At 40.5% G+C, this 26,573-nt stretch overlaps 1 protein-coding gene across 1 annotated transcript in view; it reads right to left on the bottom strand.

The window, feature by feature from the left end:
* Window positions 1-26,573, bottom strand: part of LOC124590915 (ATP-binding cassette sub-family C member 4-like) — a 386,521-nt gene that overhangs the window by 30,594 nt on the left and 329,354 nt on the right. The window contains exons 17-22 of the mRNA XM_047131684.1: window positions 24,737-25,091; window positions 12,028-12,178; window positions 11,706-11,812; window positions 10,884-11,007; window positions 8,518-8,691; window positions 84-211 (exon numbers count right to left, since the gene is read on the bottom strand). Coding sequence (XP_046987640.1) covers window positions 84-211; window positions 8,518-8,691; window positions 10,884-11,007; window positions 11,706-11,812; window positions 12,028-12,178; window positions 24,737-25,091 — 1,039 coding nt within the window. The remainder of the gene's footprint in view (window positions 1-83; window positions 212-8,517; window positions 8,692-10,883; window positions 11,008-11,705; window positions 11,813-12,027; window positions 12,179-24,736; window positions 25,092-26,573) is intronic.

Raw genomic sequence — 26,573 nt, 5'->3', positions numbered from 1 at the left:
AAGGGATTTTGAAATTAGAAAGATTGTGAAAACATGAACACAATTCTTCCAGAGATAATTCAGAATGTAGTGTAGAGCACAACCTTGTGCGTGGCTTGTACAGTAAAATTAAGGTTCTTGAGGACTGGAGGATCTTCAGGGCTGTATTTGAGATACATCTTCTGGAAGGTAACCTGTCCTCGCTGTGGCCATGATGCTGGTGGCTTCTTATCTGAAAGAAAAAGTGTACGTATACAGTCATCAAGTCTCTCATTCATAGGACATGGTCTTGAAAGCATTCCTGTTGAAACAAAATCAGTCACCGATGTCATCATCCTATAAATTTCTGTAAACGGTATTCCATATTCCAAGAGGCACACTTTTCACATTAGGAACTAATTTATATTTATTTTGTTCTTCATAACTTATATTATAGTATCCCAGAGTGATAGAATACAGCAGAAAAAGAAAATCATGGATATTCACTAATATTGTGGGTCCGGTTGGTTTCTATTTCCACAGAGGTCGTTAACTCACTTTCTACTGTGACAATAGACATAATCAAGTAATACATAACTATACACATGGTATCATAAGAAACATCGCATTCGGGAGAACGATGGTTCAAACCTGCTTCCAGCTATACAGATTTCGGTTTTGCGTGGTCCCCCTAAATCACTCCAGGCAAATGCCAGAATGGTTCCTTTGAAAGGGCACGAACAATTTCCTTCCCCACCCTTGACACATTCAGAGTTTGCACTCCATCTCTAATGACGTTGATGTCGATGTGATGTTAAACCCAGTCTTACTTCCTTCCTTTATCATTAAAAAAAAAAAAAAAACCCAGATTTGTTCATCTCCTTTTAATTCATTCTAATGTTTGATACTTTTTGGTTTTAATGGCACATAGATTTGCTTGCTTTTTCTTTACGTATATGTACTCTGTGTTGTGCTGCCATCGATATATTATGAATTAGATTTGCAAGCTGCAAAAAACATCTGATGTTGAGACAGTATATATTGCCAAGCATTACTAAAGAAGCAACGAGAGAATATTGTGAATTGCTCAGACCGCTGAAACCAAGGGGACTAAGTTACTTTTTCTGTCTTTCTTTCCTTTTTATAGTTGAAGTTCTACAGAGTCGTCTATCTGTAGGCTTCAATAGGAATTAGTTTTATCCTATTCTCATGGCATTCAAGTCTGGGAAGCACCAGGTAAAGGTGTTTCTCATCTGTTGAGACCCGTACAGCACTGTTCTGAGTATTCAGAGAAACTACAAAGTTCAGATTGTTTTCCAGACATCCAAGACACCCTCTTCACTCTGTGAGGGAAGTGTAGCAAGGTGTCTGTGTGCTGCGTGCCACTGTATGTCAAGCTTGATGGCGGTCCCAGAGGGTTGTGAGAGAAATGCGTTAACATTAATAGACATGACTTTGCCCTTAGTGTTCCAACAAATAAAGAGGCTAATTGAAGGCACAGGTAGAAATATGTTGCTGGATGAGAGAGTGAGTAAACTAGGAATATATGAAATGTATTCGCAGTTGCGAATATGGATAACAACCAGCTGCATAATGGAATGACGACAATGAAAATTTGTGCTGTTGAACCCAGATTTCCTGCTTATCGCAAGCAGTACTTTAACATTAAGCTATCTCAGCAAGGCTCATACCCAGGCCCAAACACAACGCGGGTTAAAGTCCTGGTCTGGCACAAATTTTCATTGTCGTCATTCCGTCATACATCTGATGGTTGTTCGCATTCGCAACTGTGAATGCATTTAATGTAATTTGTAATGGCTGTAGTTGTCATATTGACTGATCCTTTGTATATGCGTGATATACAAAGTATCATTCCCTAGTATTTCGGAACAACACAGGCACTGCAATTTTGTTATCTAGGGATGGTTACTGCACCATTCAACCTTGGAAAACTATCCATTTATCTGCGAGGGGAACGCTCCATAAGCTATTCTCTAACCTCACAGGGTGGGCAAAGTGTGAAAATAGAGTGACTCTATTTTGGCTGAGGTGTTGATGTTCAATAATTATCAAGAAAATGATGCTCAACATCTTGACACAACTTCATCAGTTTGCTAGGGCAGCGTAAAACCAACAGTCGGCAGTACGATAGCTAAGAGCAGAGTTTAACAATAAAAATAATGATTGACTTAATACATTAACTGGATAGATAAAAAAAACTACTCAAAAAACAGCGGCAGAACACACTCATAAAAGAAAGTTATAACTGGGCAAGCTTTCTGAGCCAGTGGCTCCTTGTTCAGGAATAAGGGTTAAAGGGGAAGGAAGAAGGGTGAAAAAAAAAGGACTGGAGAGGTCTGAAAAAGGGGTAGATTTCGGGAAAATCACCTAGAACTGTCTGTCAGGGGAGATTTACTGCTTAGGATGAAAAGGAAAGACTTATTGTTGGGGACTGCATCAAATGAGACTTGAAAACCTGAGAGCTTAAAGGTAGAAGACACAGTAATATGCAAACAGAGGTTACTGCTTAAACATCACACATGAGTTAATAAGAGTGAAAAGCTAAGTGCATTGTATGTAACAAAGGTGGAAAGTGGGCAGTGAAAAATAGATGGGTAAGACAATGAAAGATGTAGAACACTAAAATGGAGGGAAGCAAAGAGTAGTTACTGTGAAGAAATGCTGCGACGGAAGAAATTAACGGGTGGCGAGAACTGTGGACATGTTGTAGTACTAGTTCCCACCTCTGGAGTTCTGAGAAACTGATGTCTGGAAAAAGAATCTAGATGGCACGTGTGGTGAAACAGGCGCCCAGGTTACACTGTCATTTTGTAGAGCATGCTCAGCAATGGGATATTTTGAGTTGCCAGTATACTCCCTCTGCCTATGCCCATTCATCCTAATTGATAACTTAGTGGTAGTGTTTACATAGCAGCTGGTATATGACGTGTGTCGTTTCACAGGTGGCTCTCCATTTGATAATACATGTTTTGCCAGTTAGAGGGCTGCTATAGGTGGTTGTAGAAGGGTGTATAGGGCAAGTCTTGCAGTGGGGACAGTCGCAGGGGTAGGAGCCATAGGGTAGGGAGATGGGTGCAGAAGGAGTATAGGGTCTGACAAGACTATTGTGGAGATTGGGAGGGTGACGGAAAACTGTTCTGAGTGTGGTGGGCAAAATTTCAGACAGAATGGATCTCATTTCAGGGTATGATTCAAGGAAGTCATGGCCGTGTTGAAGTAGCTGATTAACACATTCCACTCCAGGTGTGCTCCGAAGTGGTGTTTTGGACGGATCAGCAGTACCAGGATTGGATGTGATGGCCATGGAAATCTGCTTTTTGACTAGGCTGCTGGGGTAATTACGTGTAGTGAAGCCAGAGGTGAGAATGGTGGTGTATTGCTGCTAGGAGTTTGCATCCATACAAATATGTTTGTCTCAGATGCCAAGGCTGTGTGGGTAGGAATGTTTGACATGGAAAGGATGGCAACTATCAAACTGTAAGTACTGTTGTTTGCAGATAGGTTTAATGTGGGCAGAAGTGTGCAGCTGTTGTTTGGTGAGGATGAGATCAACATCAAGGAAAGTGGCACGGGATTTGGAATAGGACCATGTGAAATTTGATTGCGAGAAGGTATTCAGAGATTCCATTAATTTTAGCAGGTCAGCCTCACCATGAGTCCATATTGTAAAGATGTCATCAATGTATCTAAATCAAACCAGGGGCTAAAGACTCCAGAAAAGGACCCTCCAAGTGACACGTGAAAAGGTTGGCATAGGAAGGAGCCATCCTGGTCCCCATAGCCCCATAACCCTGATGTGTTTGTATGTCTGCCCCTCAATGCTGTAGTAGTTGTCGGTAAGAATAAAGTTGATTTAGGTGAGTAAGAATGATGTCATAGGGTTAGAATCAGGTGGGAACTGACTGAGGAAATGTTCAGCAGCAGACAGATCATGTACATGTGAAATGTCGGTATAGAGGGATGTGGCATCAATGTTGGCAAGAAAGATGTGTGGTGGGAGTGGGACAGGCAGCGATTGCAGATGATCTAGCAAGTGGTTGGTATCTCTGATGGAGAAAGGGAGGGGGGGGGGGGTCTTTGTACTATAGGTTGCAGGTGTTGATCAACTAACGCAGATATAAGTTCGGCAGGTGCTTTGAAGCCAGCAACTATGTGACAGCCAGGATGATTGGATTTGTGGATCTTAGGAAGAAGGTAAAAGGTGGGGTGCCTGGTTTGCGTGGGGTGAGGTGTTAGTCCTTGTGAGGGGCCTGAGGTTTTAAGGAGGGTCTGCATATCAGTTCAAATCACAGGCATGGGATGTTGATGGCAGATGCTGTATGTAGCGGTTTGAGACACCTGGCATAGACCTTCAGTAAAATACTCCTTTCGCTAAAGTACTACAATGGTGGATCCTTTGTCTCCTGGGAGGATAATGATGGAGGCATCAGCTTTTAGGGAACGTAGAGCCTGGAGTTCTGCAGAGGACAGGTTAGGGTCATGTTGTAGGGGTCTGAGGAAGGGTTGTGAATCAATGCTGGATGTGAGAAATTCTTGGTAGGCTTGTAAGGGATGAGTTTGAGGTAGTAGTGGCAGATCAAGTTGGAATCGTGTCTGCACTGTTCAAGACAGGGTTCAATGTCAGGTTTGCTGTTGGAAAGTGATATTTCCAAAGAATATTACCTGAAAAGGAAAGTAGCTCCTTCATCAAAGCAGCATGATGAAATGCAGATTTTGGGCTTCCATCCAGATTAAACCTACCAACAAACAACAGTACTTACATAGTAACAGTTTCCATCCTATCCATGTCAAACGTTCCTACCCATACAGACTTGGCATCTGAAGCAAATGTATTTGTTTGGATGCAGACTCTTTACAGCAATTCACCAACATGTTCACCTCAGGCTTCACTGCAAGTAATTACCCCACCAGCCTAGTTACAAAGCAAATTTCCTGGGCCATCACATCCAATCCTGGTACTGCTGATCCCTCGAAAAAACAACTTTGGAACAAGCCATTGGTGACTCAGTATTATCCTGGTCTGGAATGTGTTAATCAGCTACTTCAACAGGGCCATGACTTCCAAACATCATGCCCTGAAATGAGATCCATTCTGTCTGAAATTTTGCCAACCACACTTAGAACAGTTTTCCGTCACCCTCCCAATCTCCACAATATTCTTGTGAGACCCTATGCTCCTTCTGCTCCCATATCCCTACCCTATAGCTCCTACCCCTGTGACTATCCCCGCTGCAAGACTTGCCCTATGCACCCTACTACCAAATTACCAATTAGGATCAATTGGCATAGGCAGAGGCTGTATACTGGCATCTCAGAATATCCTGTTGCTGAGCACGCTCTACAAAATGACAACATGACCTCGGCGCCTGTTTCACCACACATGCCATCTAGATTCTTTTCCAGACATCAGTTTCTCAGAACTCCACAGGTGGGAACTAGTACTACAACATGTCCATGGTTCTCGCCACCTGATAATTTCTTCTGTCACAGCATTTCTTCACAGTAACTTCTCTTTGCTTCACTCCATTTTAGTGTTCTACATCTTTCATTGTCTTACCCATCTATTTTTCACGTCCCACTATCCACCTCTGCTACATACAACACTCTCAGCTTTTCACTCTTACTAACTCATGCATTATGTCTAAGCAGTAACCTCTGTCTGCATATTACTGTGTCTTCCACCTTTAAGGTCTCAGGTTTTCAAGTCTCATCTGATGCAGTCCCCAACAATCAGCCTTTCCTTTTCATCCTAAGAGTAAGTCTCCCCTGGCATGCAGTTCTGGGTAACTTTCCCAAAATCTACCCTTTTTTCAGACCTCTCCAGTCCTTTTTTTTTCACCACTCTTTCTTCCCCTTCAACCCTTCTTCCTGAAGAAGGAGCCACTGGCTCGGAAAGCTTCCCAAATTATAACTTTCTTTTATGTGTGTGTTCTGCCACTGCTTGATGAGTAGATTTTTATCCATCCAGCTAAATAATTAAGAGCAGAGTTTAGAGCTTTTGTGCTCCGTTTTCAACTGCAGTTTTAGGTGCTTTTTTGTGTTGTTGCACAAGTACAAGACATCAATATTTTTTGTGACATCATGAAACACAATGGAATTAGTCATTTCAAATCTTATTAAAATAGATTTTATCATCACTAGTCTTTTATACCTTGTTTATTTAACAAGAACTGAAAATGAAAAATAAGTGAGAGCCTTTTTTTTTTTTACTTTTATCCTCCAGGTAGATATCTATCACAAAAATTGACAGAACTATGAGAAATGCCAGTATCAGTAGGGAAAGCAATGTCGTTACATTTCTAAATGCCTTGCGATCTGACTATAATTTCACTGCAACCACGCATCTTACTCCTAAAATTTGAGCAAGTAGAACATACCTTTCTTTGAGCTGCTTTAAACCACTCAACACATTATTAGAAAGTTTTGGAGAGATATGATCTGGTTCCAAAGACGTTTTTAGTTCTCAAACACCTATAATGCATATATGCAGCCTGAAGCAACGAATAGCTGGATGAGCGGTTCTAGGCGCTTCAGTCCGGAACCATGCCGCTGCTACGGTTGCAGGTTCGAATCCTACCTCAGGGATGGATGTGTGTGATGTCCTTAGGTTAGTTAGGTTTAAGTAGTTCGAAGTTTAGGGGACTGATGACCTCAGATGTTAAGTCCCATAGTGCTTAGAGCCATTTGAAGCAACGAATGACAATCTGTACCAAGATTGAGATTCAAACCTCAGTCTCCTGCTCAGTAGACAGATATGTCAACCACACCACCACCCTAACACAGTGGCTCTGAACAACTATACAGACTACCCTAGCGTGCCTCTTTCCTCAATCTAAATGCCCATTTATGACTCAGTCCACTTGGCATTCCCCCTAAACTTAAACAGAATTGCAGAGACTCTCCAACTGTATTGGAATAGCACCTCAGCATCGAAATAAATGGGGGACACTGCCTGAAATCTGGGCATAGGTCCTTCAATCAAATGAAACAATAATGCACCTATTCCTGTGCTTCAGAGAAGATCCCCCATTTTGTTCAGTGCTGAGATGTTACTTTCATACAGTTAGTAAGCCTCTACAATGCTGTTCAACTTCATGGGGCATATAAAGTGAGATGAAGTGTGAAAGGGAATTTGTGTTGAGGAGGCAGGTGTGCTAGATAATCTGTGCAGTTGCAAAGCCACTGTGCCAGGGTGGTGCATCTGCCTCATGAGCAGAAAGGTTCGAATATTACCGGCCTCAGTACAAATTTTCGTTGTTGCCGCAGTCTGCATAAATACATCATAGACATGATTTACAGGCTGAATATACATGTTTTAATTGCATTTTTATACTTTTGTCTTGGTTGGGGAGTGCTTTAAGAGATTTCATTCCTTATGTGACCTGTTTTAAACAGTGATAGGTGTGTGCTACAAATAACACCATTTACAGATCGAAACAACAACAAAAACAAAGATAAAGACAGCAATAACATAAATAATTAACTTACAATTCAGTAATAATGAGCAACTGAACTGGTAGATATTGCTGCATTTATGAAAAGTATCATTCTTCACTTGTGTCAATTGAAACTACTTGACAGGGATACTAGCATACAGCACACATAAATATGCATGAGAAACATGTAATGGTGAGTTACAGTCATCACAACAATTTTACATACAAATATCTCTAAGTATAACTATGCAAGTGGCTGAAATTTATCAATAAAAACACTTGGAAGAGGCATGGGAGTGTTGAATTGGGGCTATATAATCAATGAAATGTTATGCACAGTACAAAATAATCAGAACTAAACTAAATTCATAAATAATTGTTTGAACATCGACCATTTTTCTTAGTTCACTTATGGTCTCTCAGCTTCTTTTTCTACTTGAGATCCGTAAATCAGTACCTGTAACACGTATCTTTTGTGAAATAATTGTTTTATCTTTACAGTTTGTAAGAAACCCTTTACCAAAGTTGTGAAAGCACCTTCTGGTTTCTGCACTGAGCTTCCAATTAATTCGTGTCATAGTAATCCAAAAAGTTGAATTTAACATGTTTCATTGTTATGCTAACAGTCCAATTTTCACTTCTTGTAACAACTCAGTTGATATGTGCTAGATTTTTTAAATTTAATAATTCCTTTATAACCAGGATTAGTCTCATATTTTTGCTACAAGTCTGTTGCACTGAGTCTCATTTCCACTGAATTAATTTACATTAGCTGTCTACAAATGTGCTCTGAAAACAAATCTGGAGGCCTACTTTAGTTTCTTTAATTTCCTGATGCAGTAATTTGTGTAGTTTAGACATACACAAATGTTCATAATACGAAGTCTGGATTGGTGTATAAGTTTCTAGACATGATATAATGAGAAGTGGATACTGAAAACATTTCATTAAGGATAGATGTTATTTAAACATCCCAGAAATAGTAACTGGTAAATGAACTGAAACAAGAATGGTAATGATAGAAAAGCCATCATCACTTGCAAAACATACTTTTTTTATAACACTCAAAGGGAAGTTCCAAAAATCTAAATTTCATATTTACCTGGAGCAGAATCCAAAGCAGCTTCAGATGGGATCTTGGTGTAGTCAAGGACCCTCTCCACTGATGTCATTTGACTGACAACTTCTGTCATTTGCATAATGCCATACTGAAGCATACCAGTCAGAATAAGTGACTGTGAAATAGCCAAGCCCACACCAGAACCACCAAATGAACCTGCAAAATTTGCACAATGCCAGTTTGTTACGTTGCCATCGACAGTTATGTTCTTCAAACAGTTTTAAGGTTGCTACTAGTTTTGAAGTTTTATGTGTAATTCAGTGAGAAATGATAAACACAAGTTGATAATTATGCAGAGATTCCTGTAGAAATATCTGTTTTTTGTGTGTCATATAGATAAAGATGTGAGATGAGAACAAAGAAGAGTATTTAATTTTCAGTGAATACAAGCAATTTATTTAGAGAATGAACAAACTAATCAATAAGGAAAAAGAGTTCTGAACTTAGCAGAAACATGCTAGAGGAAGTAAGGAAATCTTGTTCAGATGTTATATAAAGATGAAAAAAGCGATAAGCAACACTGGAGTAATGCAGTGAGTACGGAGCCGTAATAACAAAAAGTATGTGAACTGTAAAAGCAAGGGGAATGAGCTATATGAAACAAAGACCGACTGTGTCGTTCATGGAGAAATGAGAACAGTAAACAGAGGCCAATCTCGTGACAGAACTTGCTGTGATACTCACTGAAAGATGATGAAAAACTGAGGTGCAGAAGAGAAGTACTGCAAAATTTGAGTTATACGAAAGTGAAAAATCGTCTTATACATAATCTATTTGCTCTTTTAAGCTATAACTGGAATTATTTCTTTAATGCCCTATATTAAAGAAGAACAACTGTAATCACCGAGTATGCATTATCTACTTTAATTGTAAACTAGCGACACTTTCTTAAGGAAATTTACAAATAAAAGTTTTACATCTCTCACTTCTGCGCAGATGCAGTCCATGTACAGCGGTGTTTACATTGGTTAATTCTTTTGGATCCGTTCCTAACTAATTTAAAATTAGTTGTACAGTACTTATGGTGGGAGGATAAAAGCGTTAAAACTCAGTATCTGCTAAGGCAATGCATGCGTGCATATTGCAACGGCCGCCCAGACATTATGTGAGCATATCGCATCCCGGCAAGAACAGCAACACAACTCAAAAATGCAATACTTGAGAAAACTAGACGTACAAAATTCTATGGAACTTGTATTAAAACATTGTATGCTTGCCCTAAATGTCAAGCAAGTATTGTTGGGAGTAAATTGCATTACATTGTTCGTGCACGTTAGGGCACTTCACTCTTATTTTTCAGTGACAGAAACTAAAAATTGCTGTTATTTGACTTTCGCCACTTTTATTGTCGAGGTGCGATATGACACCGGTGTTTCGAATCATCTGCATGTCATTATTGGAGGGAAATCAAACATGATGTATTCCCTCGCGCTGACGCTCCGGAACTGTTTTATGATATGCTGAATACTGAATGATGCTACATTGCTAATACGCCACCTTGAGATTGGCAGCTGCTGCCTTTCTCACACACACACACACACACACACACACACACACACACACACACTATGCGTCCTTTCGCGCGTGGTGAGCATCTATAAATTTCAAGAAAGGGGAATATGTAACATTTTATTTCACTTCCATGTCACCATTCCTATTTGAAAAATTGGCAACAGTTTAGCACTTTTCACTCAAAAATCTCCATGCAAGGTTATTTTGTGAGTACACGCCGACTGACAATGGTGGTCTGTTGTGTTTTGAAATACAGGATTAATCAGAAGTAGCTCCAGATTTTCAGAATATGCTTGCGAGAGAACTACAAAACATACAAAAAATTACACATATCAGTAGTTAGAGCATCACCCCAAATTTCGATGCGGAATACGTGCTGCTGGGGCGTAGATGAAGAACAGGAGCCAGGAGTGTCACAATATGTAGACAAACCTCACGCTCCGTATTGTCGCATCGAATCTGTAAGCGCCTGCAGATACGCTACCCAGTGAACAAATGTTTATAGCGGGCTGCTGTCGTAACGGCAACAGAGACTTCAATGAACTGCGCGCACGTGTTGACATCTGCCACCCTACAGAAGGTGCCCTTATTGGGTACTTGTAACATGGCTTAAAATCCTGAAAGTTGCTCCATCCATTGATATGTGTTTCTTTTCTGTATGTCCTGTAGTTTGCATGTGGTTTCCTTCCGAAACCCTGGAGGTAATTATGAATAATCCTGTATTCTGACCTTGTGAAATAGTGTACGGTGTGGACAGCTTAAGTGTAAGGAAGTATAAATCGTCATATGCTACAGAACACTAGCAAATACGTTAACAATTTGCGAAGAGCTCTTACCTCCAGACAGAACAAGGAAACTGTACGTGACGATGGCAACGAAAATGCTGCTCAGGAAATCCAGCCATATGCCGAGAGCTGATCCGTTGGTAACGTACAGGAACCAAACCGACGTATGACGATCCTAAACAAGACGAGAAGGTTGTTTTAATCAGTGCACGATACCCGCAAAAAGTTGTCAGGTAATCTTCGTGATGAGATGGCTATGGGCGGAAACAGAAGAACTAAAAAATAAAGACATATCTTTACAGGTTCTCAGTTGATACCTTGTCAGTTTCCCAATAATATAACCGATTTGGCGCTTGAAATCGCGAACAGCTTTGGAAACACGATGTAATGTTACATCCACGCAAGAAAAATATGTATCCTGAAGCACGAACCGTTGAGTATGGCACAGCAGCAAGCTATTTGTAGCCGGATACCGAAGATTGGTAACCGGATACACCACGAACACTATTTACTTGAGAAAAGGGTTGGCTTTGAAAATGACTTTATTAAAAGAATACTGAATACTAAAGAATTACTTGTCCTTCCTTTTATTGTTGATTACGTAGAATCTATTATGTTGTGATATCACCTCAGTCAGTAAAGAATACGAGGAATAACGAGTCAAAGGTCCCATTGGCTCACTCGTCAGCCTATCCTTTGCTTTCCTCTTGGCACATGATATGATTGGCTGTTGTTATGATTAGTCCAGTCTTTGCTTTTTTTCAGTGTCACAGGCACTGGTGATTGCCCAAGTATACAGACAATAGAAGACCGCCTTTATGAATCCGTGGTGCTAAAGAACTACAGACTATAAATACCCAATCAGTTACATACCTGGTGACTGTCAAATTCCTTCATGACGATGTCCTGGATGCCTGAAGCTCTTATTGTTGACAACCCGTTAAGGGTGTCGGAAAGATGAGAAAACACGGGACTTCGCCCTGGAACAAAAAACAAAGATAACTAAGTAGTGACTTTCCGAAAACAGTGACTTTTGTCACAAAATATCTACAGAAATAGGTTTCTTTGGTATAAACATTAACTGTCGTAATGTGAAAAAGGAAAAACACTGCAACATGACATGAGGTAATTAAGAATAACAGTGAATGACTGCTGTTTCTAGTGGAAAATAGACATATTCTCGCCCTGTACTTACGAATGCCTTCCAGCCTTTTAACATTTCTCCCAGTAGTCATAAAAAGTCTAGCCACGTAAACGAATAAAGCTCCGACAATGACCATGGGAACAATGAGAATGTAGTTCACAACGAGAACCATAGCCAAAATTCCACAAAGCACCAGGTAAATCTGAAACGAGACAATAATTCTGTACACAGCAATCTTCTTACTTTTACGAGCAAGGTATACGGTTACCTTTCAGATAGGACAGGGCTTAGCATTTCCTAAATCTCAATACTAAATGAGTACCACCACCAGCAAAAATTTTCTGTATTTCCAACAGTTTGTGTGTTGAAAATCTCTCTTATGTTTATCTAACTGCAATGACATCTTGGAGACGAACCAATAATGTTTATTTTTTAACTGCTTAAGACATATTTCTAATATTCTAAGACGAGACCGATTGTTTCCTCTGTTGCGATGTTTGAGAGGAAGAAAGAAAGTGTATACATCTTAAAGAATCTCGAGGTCGTTAAAGCATTGTCTCAAACGGAGGAGAACGAGATGGAGTAGACTTTGGCCTTTCATTCCCATGTTTAGCCACCCTTTATGCAACGTACGTATGGATCTCAGGCGGCAATAGAAGGTCCATTCCACTCGAATAAAATACTAAGTACAGTCATAACTATTGCGTTATATCGCTCAGTTTTATTGCACGAAATAGATTCACGCAGGAAGCATTTATTTGGAGACTGCAACTAGTTACGTGAATCGTGTAAAGAAACAGGACAACTATGCGGTGTACATGAAACATGTTTGCTATCTCTGGTGCGTGAGTCCCGAAAGTTTGCCCAGAACATCCGTTCTCAGCAACTTCCAGTCTAGTCAGAGCGATTTCCAGCTGCTTACGTATAACACGCAGTGTCCGAGAAGAATATCCAAAGAGGAGTTGCATTTTCACTGGTGGAACTGTTTGAACAGTAAAACAACTGCACCCTCATCTTCAAATCAACTTCGTTGGTTTCTATTTATTATTTGTAATTCAGGATCTGCTACATTTCAAGGATTAGTAGTTCCCTTTAAGATTTTTAGCTAAATTTCTCAATAAAGTGATTTGTTTCACAAGGAGAGAAAAACGTGGGATAAGATATATTTCTCGCAGCTGCTCGAAAGTTTGTGTCTGGAACTTTTCTCTTGCCGAGGTTATGTTACTAATAGAATCAGGTAACAAACTCGAAAATAACGAAATTTTATGATAAACGCGGAAAAAATGCACTACTAATTAAGGAGAAAAGCAATTGGAACACGTTGTGACAAAGTACAATATGCGCTAACACGATGTTGCGGCACAGCGATCGACTTCGTGTGAGATGTGTTTGCATCTCGATCGTGTAATATCGAACATTTCCTTAGGATACACTGGTCAATCTGCGGAGAAAGTGGGAAACAGTGCCATAATCACGTAAGTATTTAATGCAATTACGGGATAAAGATATTGCGATTAACATATTGCTATAAAAGTTTATAAATTACGCAATTTTAGCTCAAAAACGCTTTTTTACTACGAAATACGATACGCACAAAAGTCGTAAACTACTGTAATTCTCAAAAAGGCGCGTTTAATCAAGATTGTCTGAAAGATGTTACTACTGTAAAAATGTGAGAAAGCATAAATAAAGTCCGCAGTTGCATAGCAAGAATTTTGCGCGGTGCTAGTCAAAGTTTGGAACTAGCCAGTTTATCACGACAACCACAAGTTTTGATTCAATCAATGACTGAATGGAGAAACGACACGAAATGATGGAATCTTGAGCTTCGGTATGAATTTATCTGACGTACATTTTTCTGCTCGTAGTCAAAGGAAAAATCAGTTCTAAGGTACATGACCTCGAATAGAATGCATAGGGCAGTGTTGTGTTTACGTTGTTGATGACGGCGGCAGAATATGAAACGATGTACCAGCTCTTAGCTTATACCCCTAAAATAGAAAAAAAGAGGTCTGCCGATCAGATCTTAGAGCCCTCGTACAACAGATGGAACGCTATGAAGTGAAACATGCTTCACTTTAGGGGAGACTGCATACAGGTTTAGATATTGCAGCAGTACGACGGCGTGCAGATTTCTGAATCATAAACTATTTACCGCAAAATTCTCCCGTCCTTGGCAGACATATGCTTGTGACCAGAAAAATCTACCTCCGCCAAGATACGTACTGGGTGCCAGAAACAGATCTGTAGACAGGGCGTGGTTGTGGACCGACCTATCTAGCGAATGAACTGTTTGGTAGGAGTTGGGTCAAGCCCATGCTGAATTAAGGTCTGCAGAGTTTCCTGAAATTGCTTGATCCGAGTATTCCTTTCCACGAGGTCCTGCCTTACTTGTTTCAGTACTAGACCCAATTCTCCTCGTCAACCCTCCGACCTGTTTTAGTAATGCAGCAACACACAGGATGCCATCGTGCTAGCAACAAGCGATTTACAAGAATCTTTCAGTAATCGAAACAACCCTTGCTTGAAATGGTCCACAGCATTCTAAACTTTGTTTTAAGAAGTTTTTCTACGCATAGTCTTCCGGTATTTCACCTGCCACTTCTGGCGCAGTGCCGCGTCCGCCTTATATTTTCTCAAGGCGGAACTCCGGAATATTCCCGTTAAGTTTTTGCCCTTCAGAGCACCTGTAAGCGTTAACGGAAATCATTTGGTTTTCTTCACCTATGCGAAATGTCTTAAGTGATTTAACTAAGAACAAATATACGGAATGTGCAAGGCAAATATGATATCTAATAGGTGATTCGTGATAATGTTACAAACTTTCAGCGATGATAGAAAATCAATTTCAGATAAGGGACCCCGGTTCCTGAAACGGCCAAGTGGGAAGTTATAAGCGAGAACTGTTCGCATGCCTCTGACGGTGGGCCTCTTCTACTCCAAGTGCTTTGCATTCCGTATTTTGGAGGAGATAGAATGGACCAAACCAAGAAAAAAAAGTCAACTTCATCACGGAAACAGTCTGAATAGACTCTAAGGGTGCTGCAGGGAAGGGTCTGCTGAAAAAATAAGTTTTTTTTTTTTTTTTTTTAAATCGATAGGTTACGCAATTTCCGAGTTATTTAGCACTGAAGTTAGCGAATCAGTTCGTCGTACGCTCAAATTCAAGTAGCAAACGTAACTTTTGTTCGGTAACTTAAATTTAACCCATTTACCGGTATTAAGCATCTGAACAATGGTAATTCACAGACCCACAGATGTCTGTGCATTAACCGCGGTATCTGCTCCGGGCGGCAATTTCAGGGGGCACCAAATTTATATTCTTGAAGAAAAAAACCGCCTACCATCCAGGGCACGTTGTTCTATTCATTGTTGGTTTTTGAACACATCCCAGGTTGATTTCTGAACGAATCATAAGTCGATTTTTGAATACGTGTATAGTGTACATGATGTCTCTGCCAGGGGAATCTAGAAATAAAAATCTTTCCCGCAGACAAAAGGGAACAGGGCTATACGAGCTAAGCCGAGTAAACCCGAACGGGTGAATGCCAACTGCTGTTTGTTTATATGGTTGACGGCGTGCGAATGGTCAGTGTTGTTAAAATTATAAGCGAAATCCGTAGATTCAGACAACCTGAGTGAAACAAGCGACTAACAGGAATAACATTTAAGAAGATTACATATTAATCTTCTCGGTGTATCTAAGAAAATGAAATTTTGACAGAAAGTTTTTACGAGACCGTTAAACTACCAGTTGTACAGTCCCCGGTTTGCAGTCGCTTTAAGTTCTATTCTCGGAATAGCCCGGCAAACGCGTTTTACCAAAATATAGTAATGTCTATCCGGAGAATAAAAGCGGGATAACTAAACTTGTAATTCTGGCAGGGTTAATGATAAATGTTATCCGGTTAATAAGTTTTGACAATGGCAGTAATAGTTACAGAATTAGTGATGACAAGATTTTTTGTTACAACGAGGAAGGAGAAGAAACGGGTACATCATACAAATTATATGGAAGAATATGACGATTACAAAGTTATATAAAAATTTCGTACTTTTCGATTTCATGCTTGAGAAACTGGAGCATATGAATGAAATGTGAAACTATTCCCTAACATAGAACTTTTTTCTTGTAGTATACCTAACAGGCATTTGATATTGGTACTTCGTGAATTATATTCTGCCGTGTTACTTACTGTATGTAAAGGAGGCAGATAAAAATGACCGAACAGTCTCGCTTATTTGGCATGTGTTACAATTGCTGCAATATTAGAAAGGCCTATTTCGTTTTATCTAGCAGACAGTGACAAAATAGACGTAATCAAATGGAGAACCACACCAGCCTTGGGTACTATTCGTACAAACAACTTTTTCAGTCTTAGATAATAACATTTTGATTTTTCATGTATCAAAGCGTTTGACGAATTTTGATGAGGTAAAGATATTGTTTTTTATTTTTTTTTAATTTTTTTTTTAAAGGGAGGTAGGACGTGAAATAGGCCGACTGAGAGCAGGAGACGCACCACAGGGCATTCTAATTTCCACTGTCCTGAATATAAATTTGATGGCTTTCATTACAAAATTTACACATTTGAATTCCATAGAGCGAAATACAGCGACGTGCGATAGAAGAGTGCTGTGTGCACTTTGACACACTTTATTAAGACCAAATAACATTCGGAAATATCATGGATCCGAGGCTGCTCCGCCTTGATTCAACATTTTTTTTTAAATTTCTTCCCCAAACTAGTTACAACGAAAACATTGCTGCCATCAGTGGGTTTCTTTATTCTAAAACATGCAAAACTAGCATCGTTACAAAACATCATGAGAAAAGGTATTACTTGTGTACTGTTTGGTTCCAGACACAGTACTGTGTGAAAAGTTTTACAATACTCTTTTGCTTTTAAGTCACTGCGTAGTTTCTATGTTTGTTGCCGTTTTTTCGGCATATTTTCTGTGTTTATTGCCATTGTTTCTGACACACAGCGTATCATCTGCAACGGTATCAGCGGCCGCTATTAACAAATATGAAAATGTTACTAACGAATACAAAAACTTTTGGGAATTATGAATACAATTTTGATGGGCACTAGGTTGTAACGTAATATGTCAAGTGCTCACCTTTGTTCACGGGAAAACATAACCTATTATCTTGGCAGTATTTTAAAACATTACGCCATCTTGCTGTTCGCGTATATCGCGTACAGTGTACAGTAGCGTGACTACTTCTGATCTAAGGTCACTGTGTATGATAGGTGTGTGTGTGTGTGTGTGTGTGTGTGTGTGTGTGTGTTCCTACTTAGAATCAGTAAACAGTGTGTTGTTGTGAAGCGTTGTGTTTCCATACATTACGTTTTTGCCTTCTGCTGCAGCCATTTGTATGTAATAATTACCTTACATTGTTAGTTTACCATTTAAACTGTTGGGTTTCAGGTTGTGTAGATCAATTTCGATATTTGTGTGTTTGTAGTGTTTATTTATTAAGTGTTCTGTGAAAGTGGGTTGTCTGCTGTCACTCTTCCGAGCACCGAGCGAGGGGGCGCAGTGGTTAGACACTGGACTCGCATTCGGGAGGACGACGGTTCAATCCCGCGTCCGGCCATCCTGATTTAGGTTTTCCGTGATTTCCCTAAATCGCTCCAAGCAACGACCGACTTCCTTCCCCGTCCTTCCCTAATCCGATGAGACCTTCTCCTTCCCCAAAACAACCAACCAACTCTTCCGAGCTCTCATGTAGGCTACTCTGTGTACCTGCTTGAGAAGTTTCTACTTCTTTGTCATATGTATTGGGATTGATAGGAGGGGCATATGAGTTGGTACATACCTGCATTGATGAATTTGTCTGGAATTCCTTTGCATTATCTTAGCCTTTGTTGTACTGTGTCGTTTGTTCTGAATGCTATTGGGATCCCTTTCTTCGTCAGTATATTTCCAGTTCTGTGTACTTATTTTACTATTGTAACTTATGCCAGGACGTTGTGACATGGTCTGCTGTTTTGTATGGGTGTTGTGCCTCTGAGTTTTCTGCCCCTTTGGCTGTGCACTTGAGTTGGTGGCAACTATCATTTTCTTTAATTTTTACCTTGTTGTTGAGCTTGATTATGGTGTATGTTTTGTATTCATTTCCAACAGCAATTTGTTTGATTATATTTAGTTCGTGTCTGTAATTTTGAGCTTTCAGAAGAGTTCTGTTTATGCTATGGAACGTGTGTATGAAACTGGTAAATATGTGAACAGTCTGATGATTGTATGAGCTACGGATAACAGTGCTTGTCGATGTATATTTTCTGTAGATGGAAAATTCATGTTGGTTGTTGTTTCTTGTAATTGTAAGGTCCAGGAAATTTAATTTCTTGTTTTCTTCAGTTTGCATTGTAAAGTACACTTGTGGCTCTTCTCTCCTTCTTAGTGTTTCATCAGTAGCAGTTTATTATTTTTTCACCATGTTGTTGCATATTATGTTTTCTTTGTGATGCAAGATAATGATGGCTAAAGCTCCACTGGAAATAGAAGTTGATGTTGAAAGTGAAATAATTTTGTTCCGTGATTAGCCCTAGGATAAATGAGATTTCGTTATTTGTATGTCGGTCAATTTCGTGCTTTTCAGATGTTGTTCTGTGTATATATGAATGTAATGTCAAATGATACCAGTCTTGCTGTCGAGAAGGTCTTAATATTCTTAATTTTCAGTATTATGACTCATATATTTTATAGTCTTCTTTTTGTTTGTGTTTGTCTATGTGTTCTGTAGAAATGGGTGCATGTGTCTTCCTAGTAAGTAAGATCAAGTTTGTCTGAAATTAACTACTGGTCTAACTGGAATATTAAGTTTGTGGATCTTTGGAAGGCTTGTCAGAAGTGCATCTTTAGAATTCTTTTTGTCTGGTTTTGTAGTCTGTGTGTGATGCTTTTTAAGAATTTCTTCAGGTTCCGTTGGTATCTTTGTATTGGTCACTGGTTAGCTTAGTTATATTATTTTGTGGCAAGAAATTTTCGTTTTCTCAGTGTATTCTGCCTCTGTTTTTACGGTCATGAAGTTCGCTTTGTTCACCTAAGCGACGAATGCATTATGGTGTTTCAGTGTCCTGTCTATACTGCTTATGGTTTTCTCACGAGATGTTTTTATATTTGTATTTATAGATAGTTTATTCTTTCTAATTACTTTAAACGACAGCCAACATAAATTTTCCATCTACAGCAAACCTACATCATACAACCACCTGACAGCCCATAAATGTGCCAGTTTCACAAACATGCCCCACAGCATAATCAGAACACTTCTTAAACCAGAAAGCTACGCACATGAACCAAATATAATCAAATAAATTGCTATTGAAAATGAATATAAATCACATACCAGAAACAAGTTCAGCAACTAGATAGAAATGAAAGATAATGATAATGACCACCAACTCAGGTGCACAACCAAAGGGTTTGAAAACGCAGAGGCAGAACACACAGACAACACATCAGACCTCATCACGTACGAAAAAAGAAATACTGGTACACATTAACTAAATAGAACATATCCGCACATATACCGAAGAAGCAAGGGATTCCAATAGCATTCAGGATGAACAATACAGTACAGTAAAGACTGGAAAGTGACAGCACATATTCCACCATCGCAGAACACATGATAAATATAAAAATCGCCACCCCACACAAATACCGAAATTGATCTAAACATCGTGAACTCAGCAACAGTTTACACCGTAAACTAACAATAGAAGATAACTATTATAAGCAAAAGACTATAGTGGAAGGCAAAAACGCAATAAGTGGAAACATAACACATTTGCAGCAAAACACTCTCTACTGCTTTAAGAGAACTGACATACCAGACGGAACAGGAACAGAAATAACTCTCTCTCTCTCTCTAACACGCACACACACACATACACACACACACACACACACGTGATCACTCTCTCACCACAAACCGAGACCGAGACCTAAGTAAGGACCAGAAGTCGTCAGCGCTCCGGATACGGCGTTCTAAACCCTCTCGCGACACGCGATTTAATGCTCTGAAATACTGCCATGGTGTCAAGCTGGGTTTTTCTACGTGTTTAGAGCAACAAATAGCCGAGCAATGAACGTTAGTAGATAACAGATTACGTTACAACCTAGTGCCCACAGAAACTGTACCTACAACAGTACCGTAATTCCCAATACACACAGTGAACGTGTGCTCCAAGCTCTCCCGTGTAATATACCTTCTGAGGAGGTAAAAAGGTGTATTGAGTGACCAATACCTCATAACAGTATATTGTGCCCTATTCCATAGCCACATCAATTATGGCCTACTGTTACGGGGACATTCTGCAGGTTGTATGGATGTGCTAATTCTACAGAAAAAAGCTCTCAGAATAATCACATCAAGCAAAAGACAGGAACACTGCAGGCCTATATCCAAGCAGTTAGAAATTATGACAGTCTTCAGCCAGTATGTGTTTTTATGTCTCACCAGCGTGGAAGAAAACCAAGGAGTCATCATCATGAGGCAAGATATATACAATCACAATACCCGTAACAAGAGGAGCATCGAAATACCCAGGTGTCGACTGACGGGAACGCAAGACAGCTTTCCAGTGGTTGCCCTAAAGATGTTCAACTCACTGCCTCAAGAAGTGCAATCCCTGCCGCTAGGAACATTCAGAAGGAGAGTAGCACAGGACCTGAAAGAACGCCCATTGTACTCCATTGGTGAATTCTTTAATAGTGACCAAAGTGAATGGACAAACAAATATTGTTTCTATTAAGTATAAATGTCTTAATTTTGTGAATATTTTTTTAAAATGTATATATCTAACTAATCTTGACGCAGTCTGTCCAGTCATGACTGGTAAACGACACAGATCTAGTAATAAAGTAACAATAGTATAACATTTTCATATTTGTTAATAACATTTCCATATTAGTTAATAACAGCTGCTCATACCGTTGCGAATATTATGCTGTACGTCGAAAAAAAAAACAGCAACAAACATAGACAATAAGCCGAAAAAGTGACACAAACATAGAAACAATGCAGTGACTCAAAAGTAAAAAGGTACTGTAAAACTATTCAAAGAATATGGACCCATTTTCAAAAATTCGTATGTATTCAAGTACAAATCCAAAATGAACAAGCTGTATACCAATGAAAAGAGGAAGTTTCCAAGTTTTTGGCGGGCGGCGGCGGGAGGGCGGTGATGGTTTCACAAGCGGCCGGTAGATTTCGCGCGGCAATAGGGCCGTCATTCCGTTTCACGGTCAACTTTGAGTGACATGACGACAGTAGAGCACAAGGTTTTCTGCGTTCTTGAAAGGCGAGTCACAAATTGCAGTGCAGCAGGCATTTCGTACCAATTCCTTATTCAACCACCAACTCGCAAAAGCATCAGCCGTTGGTTTAAGCAATTTAAACAGACTGAGAGTGTGTGCAAAGCAAAAAGCACAGACCGACCGAGTGTGTCAGAGGATGACGTCCGACGGATTCAAGAAGTTTGGTGACAGTCCCCGTAAGTCTACCAATAGAGCCGTCGAGAACTTGGGAAACCCCTACTAACTGTACAGAAGTTCGGAGACGGCGTTTGCTGTACAAGTTCTACCGATTACAACTTGTACAGGCTCTCAACCTCAATGACAAAGAGAAACGTCTTGCATTTTGTGGTTATGTGCTTGCAAAGATGAAGGATGACGCATTTCTACAGCGTGTAATTTTTAGCGACGAAACGACGTTCCACCTTAGTGGAAAAGTCAGCAGATATAATGTTCACCTGTGAGGTTTGGAAACTCCACATTCACCATTGCAACGTGAAAGAGACTCACTGAAGATCAACGTTTTCTGTGCCGTACCCCGTACAAATGTTTATAGACCGTTTTTCTTTGCAGAAAGAACTAGAATGGGAATTTTGTACCTGGACATGTTGGAACAACGGCTGTTCCTTCAAGTTATGGAAGATTCCTGAACTTCATTTTCCAACAGGATCGAGTCCCAGCCCACTGGTACCGTGATGTATGAGGCTTTTTGAACGACTCCCTTCCTCAGCTCTGGATCGGTCGCAGGGGACTTGAGGACCTGGCTCTGCACTTCTGACCACCGAGATCTCCCGATCTCACACCCTGCGACTATTCCTTATGGGTTATGTGAAGGAAGCGGTTTACGTCCCGCCTCTACCAACCACTCTGAACGTTCTACGGAACAGGATCACTGCTGCCATGCACTCAGTAATAGCAGATATGCTTTCGCGTGTGTGGGACGAATTTGGCTACTGCATCGATGTTTGCCGTGAAGCCAACGGAGGCCACATTGAACTTTTATAACATTTATCACATTTCTGATTATTAAAACTAATAAATTACAAATTATTACATTTCTTAAATTGATATCAAACATTATGAAAAAAAAACTTTGGAACTTCCTCTTTTCATTCGTATAAAGCTTGTTCATTTTGGATTTGTATTTTAATAAATACGAAGTTTTGAAAATGGGTCCATCATTTAGAACAACCCTTTACAATATCTAGAACCAACCAGTGCACGCGATGTTAATTTTTCATGTTTTACAATTAAGAAATACGCTGCTGATGGCGATATTTTTGCTGAAACAGCAATATATTGTTGGGAAGATAGTTTAGCAGGGGAAATGAAACATCCTGATTGTCCATTTTGTACCAGCTTGTTTGGGAGACACATAAGGACAACGTCGAGTGATGGTAACAACCACTTGACTAGCTGAACTGAAAAAAGAAGAATGTGTTTCAGAGTGAGAACGAAAATTTACAGTATAGACTCTGTCATTTGGGCATTCAGTGCTGGTGAGTTTGAACAATGACCTGTTGTTTCACTGAGAGTATTAATTTATTAATACCTAAATTGATTGGATATATCAATAAGACAGATCGAGAGCACATGCAGCACTACTCATGATGATTTATTCTACTGTATTTTATTGTATCCAACAGTTATTTAATGAGCATCGAGATAATAAATGTAACTATGTTTCCAGAGGTATTCCAGCGGTGACCTAGCAAGAGACCTTAAACGAATATCTGAATTGTTCCAGCAGTACTTGCTTATCACACGCCACAGTTAGATTACTTATCAGTATTATATTTTAGGTACCAATTAAACTGTTCAAAAGACAACAAAATTAATGCAATCAGTGCCTCTGTGTTCTTAAGTGAAACGTTGTGATCGATACTTTTAGCATAATTGCGCGGAAAGAAATTTGTCACTAAAAACAGCATTTTATCCATCAGTTGCGGTTAAGACCTCATAGTGTAGGGATGGGGGACAAGTCATCACCTCTGGGCTAGGTAGAAACATATGCTGACTTCTAAAACGTGTACATCTCCTGAGGGACCAGTTTCAGTCTCGTTGGTGGGACAACTTTTATAATTCTTGTCTTTTGTCCTGAAATTCCTGAACTGTGTTCTCAAAGCGCACTTACATAGTAGCTATGATTATTATTATTAAGGTCAGTGTTAATAGTATAAAGACTGATCAAATGAAAACGAGACGGGCTATACAACGAGCATGGCGCTGACCTTGGTAACGCAGGTGGGTGTGTATGGAAATTTCCTCTTTTGGGAATTAGGAAAGAACAGCGCGAACGTCCGCCGGTGTACCATTTGTCTGTTAGATGTGTTCCATGTGAGATCAGCGAATCGTATGGTGTCCTGACTTCACCATGGAGGCTGGGAAAGAGGAACAGCGATGTGTAGTGCGGTTTTTGACTGTGGAAGGAGTGTAAGGAAGTGAAATTCATACCCCAATGTCTGTTGTATATGCCGACCACAATCTGACACGTGCGTGTGTGTTTACGTGGAATAAGCAATTTCGAGGAGGTCGGATGTTACTGACAGTAGTCAGTCAGGACGGGCTCATCTATCATTGGGTCAATGGATACTACCGTCAGAAATGACCGATGGCGGTCGGTGGAAGGCAATCGGCTGATTTTGGACATCAGAGACGGTACCGTTCTCGCCATCTTGACAGAACATCTCAAGTTGCGGAACATCTGTATGCAGTGGATTCCTGTGCAATGGAGCAGAAGTTGAACAGAATGTCGACATCACTGCATCAATGGAATTGTATCACTATGAAGAATATCGTTTCCTGCCCCGCATAGTCGTGGGAAATGGAACATGGTGTCATCATTTTGAGCCAGGGAGCGAGCGTCAGAAACGAACAATAGAAGCTCATGGATTCACCCCCACCGAAAAAATCCATCAAAGCTGTACACACCAGCTCCGGGAAATGTCATGATGATCTTTTTCTTTGACTGCAGGGACCCGCTGTTTATTGATTTTTCTGGAACACGGCGCCACAATTAACGCATTTCGCTTTGTCGACAATTTGCGAATCCTGAAGCGCGCTTTGAAGTCCAATCGCGCAGGAATGTTGACGGATGGTATCACTCTGATGCAGGATAATGCCCATTCACATGTTGCCAAGGTTGTGACCACACTGCAGAAATTTACCTGGGAAGCCCTGATTCATACTCCATACATTCCCGATCTCTCCTCACGCGATTTGCTTCGGAAAAAGAGGTGCACGCTTGAGTACAAACATGGCTCTGTAGGCACAACAAGAATCTTTCCGTGAGGGCATTGGGAAAAATGTATTAACAGTTATGGCGTTCTTTTTTTTTAAATAATAAGCAATTTACTTACATTTTTTCATCTGCCTCATTTTCATTTGACTACCACTTATATTTATGTTGCAGAATATACGTTTCGGACATAGTCGAGTAGTAAATACGTACCTGAATCATCATTATTGTAAACTGTGGTAGCAACTCGTCGGTTGATCCCATATCCTTCGAGAACCTGTTGAGTATGCGTCCAGATGGGTTCGTGTCGAAAAAGCGCATGGGGGCTCTCAGTATGCAGCTGAACATCTTGTTGTGCAGATTTCGAGAAGCCCGCATGCACATGTTGAAGAAAGCTACGGATCGTATTTGAGTGAGCAGGATGCAGCCGACTACGAGGCCTCCATAGAGCTCCAGGAAGAACTCGCTGGGTGGAAGGGACTCCAACTCCTCTGACAACGTCTGGTTGCTGCCACCGGCCGCCTCCAGTTGCATCTGCAGGGATGTCCTCAGTACCTCCGTGTTAGACCTGTTGTAATAAGTCATTTAAATCTTTGAAATAAATCATTCATTAATAACGTAAAATCAAACTGTATTTCACTCACACTCCTGAAATATTGGGTCAGTGCATAAGTTCGCAGCGTTTCTCCATAAATTTAGTAAACCCAACAGATACACATGAGACTTTAGTCATCAAGAATACACTATTGGCCATTAAAATTGCTACGCCAAGAAGAAATGCAGATGATAAACGGGTATTTATTGGACAAATATATTATACTAGAACTGACATGTGATTACATTTTCACGCAATTTGGGTGCATAGATCCTGAGAAATCATACCCAGAACAACCACCTCTGGTCGTAATAACGGCCTTGTTACGCCTGGGCATTGAGTCAAACAGAGCTTGGATGGCGTGTACAGGTACAGCTGCCCATGCAGCTTCAACATGATACCACAGTTCATCAAGAGTGCTGACTGGCATATTGTGACGAGCCAGTTGCTCGGCAACAATTGACCAGACGTTTTCAATTGGTGAGAGATCTGGAGAATGTGCTGGCCATGGCAGCAGTCCAACATTTTCTGTATCCAGAAAGGCCCATACAGGACCTGCAACATATGGTCGTGCATTATCCTGCTAAAATGTCGGGTTTTGCAGGGATCGAATGAAGGGTAGAGCCACGGTTCGTAACACATCTGAAATGTAACGTCCACTGTTCAAAGTGCCGTCAATGCGAACAAGAGGTGACCGAGACGTGTAACCAATGGCACCCCATACCATCACACCGGGTGATCCGCCAGTATGGCGATGACGAATACACGCTTCCAATGTGAGTTCAGCGCGATGTCGCAAACACGGATGCGACCATAATGATGCTGCAAACAGAACCTGGATTCATCCGAAAAAATGACGTTTTGCCATTCGTGCACCCAGATTCGTCGTTCAGGACACCATCGCAGGCGCTCCTGTCTGTGATGCAGCGTCAAGGGTAACCGCAGCCATGGTCTCCGAGCTGATAGTACATGCTGCTGCAAACGTCGTCGAACTGTTCGTGCAGATGGTTATTGTCTTGCAAACGTCCCCATCTGTTGACTCAGGGACCGAGATGTGGTTGCACGATCCGTTACAGCCATGCGGATAAGATGCCTGTCATCTCGACTGCTAGTGATACGAGGACGTTGGGATCCAGCACGGCGTTCCGTTTTACCCTCCTGAACCCATATTCTGCTAACAGTCATTCGATCTCGACCAACGCGAGCAGCAATGTCGCGATACAATAAACCGCACTTTATCAAAGTCGGAAACGTGATGGTACGCATTTCTCCTCCTCACACGAGGCATCACAACAACGTTTCACCAGGCAACGCCGGTCAACTGCTGTTTGTGTATGAGAAATCGGTTGGAAACTTTCCCCATGTCAGCACGTTGTAGGTGTCGCCACCGGCGCCAATCTTGTGTGAATGCTCTGAAAAACTAATCATTTGAATTTCACAGCATCTTCTTCCTGC

Source organism: Schistocerca americana, chromosome 2, assembly GCF_021461395.2.
Source record: "Schistocerca americana isolate TAMUIC-IGC-003095 chromosome 2, iqSchAmer2.1, whole genome shotgun sequence".
In the NCBI taxonomy this organism is placed as follows: Eukaryota; Metazoa; Arthropoda; class Insecta; order Orthoptera; family Acrididae; genus Schistocerca; species Schistocerca americana.
The sequence above is the reverse complement of the archived record's forward strand: the minus strand, read 5'-3'. Positions and strand labels throughout refer to the sequence as shown.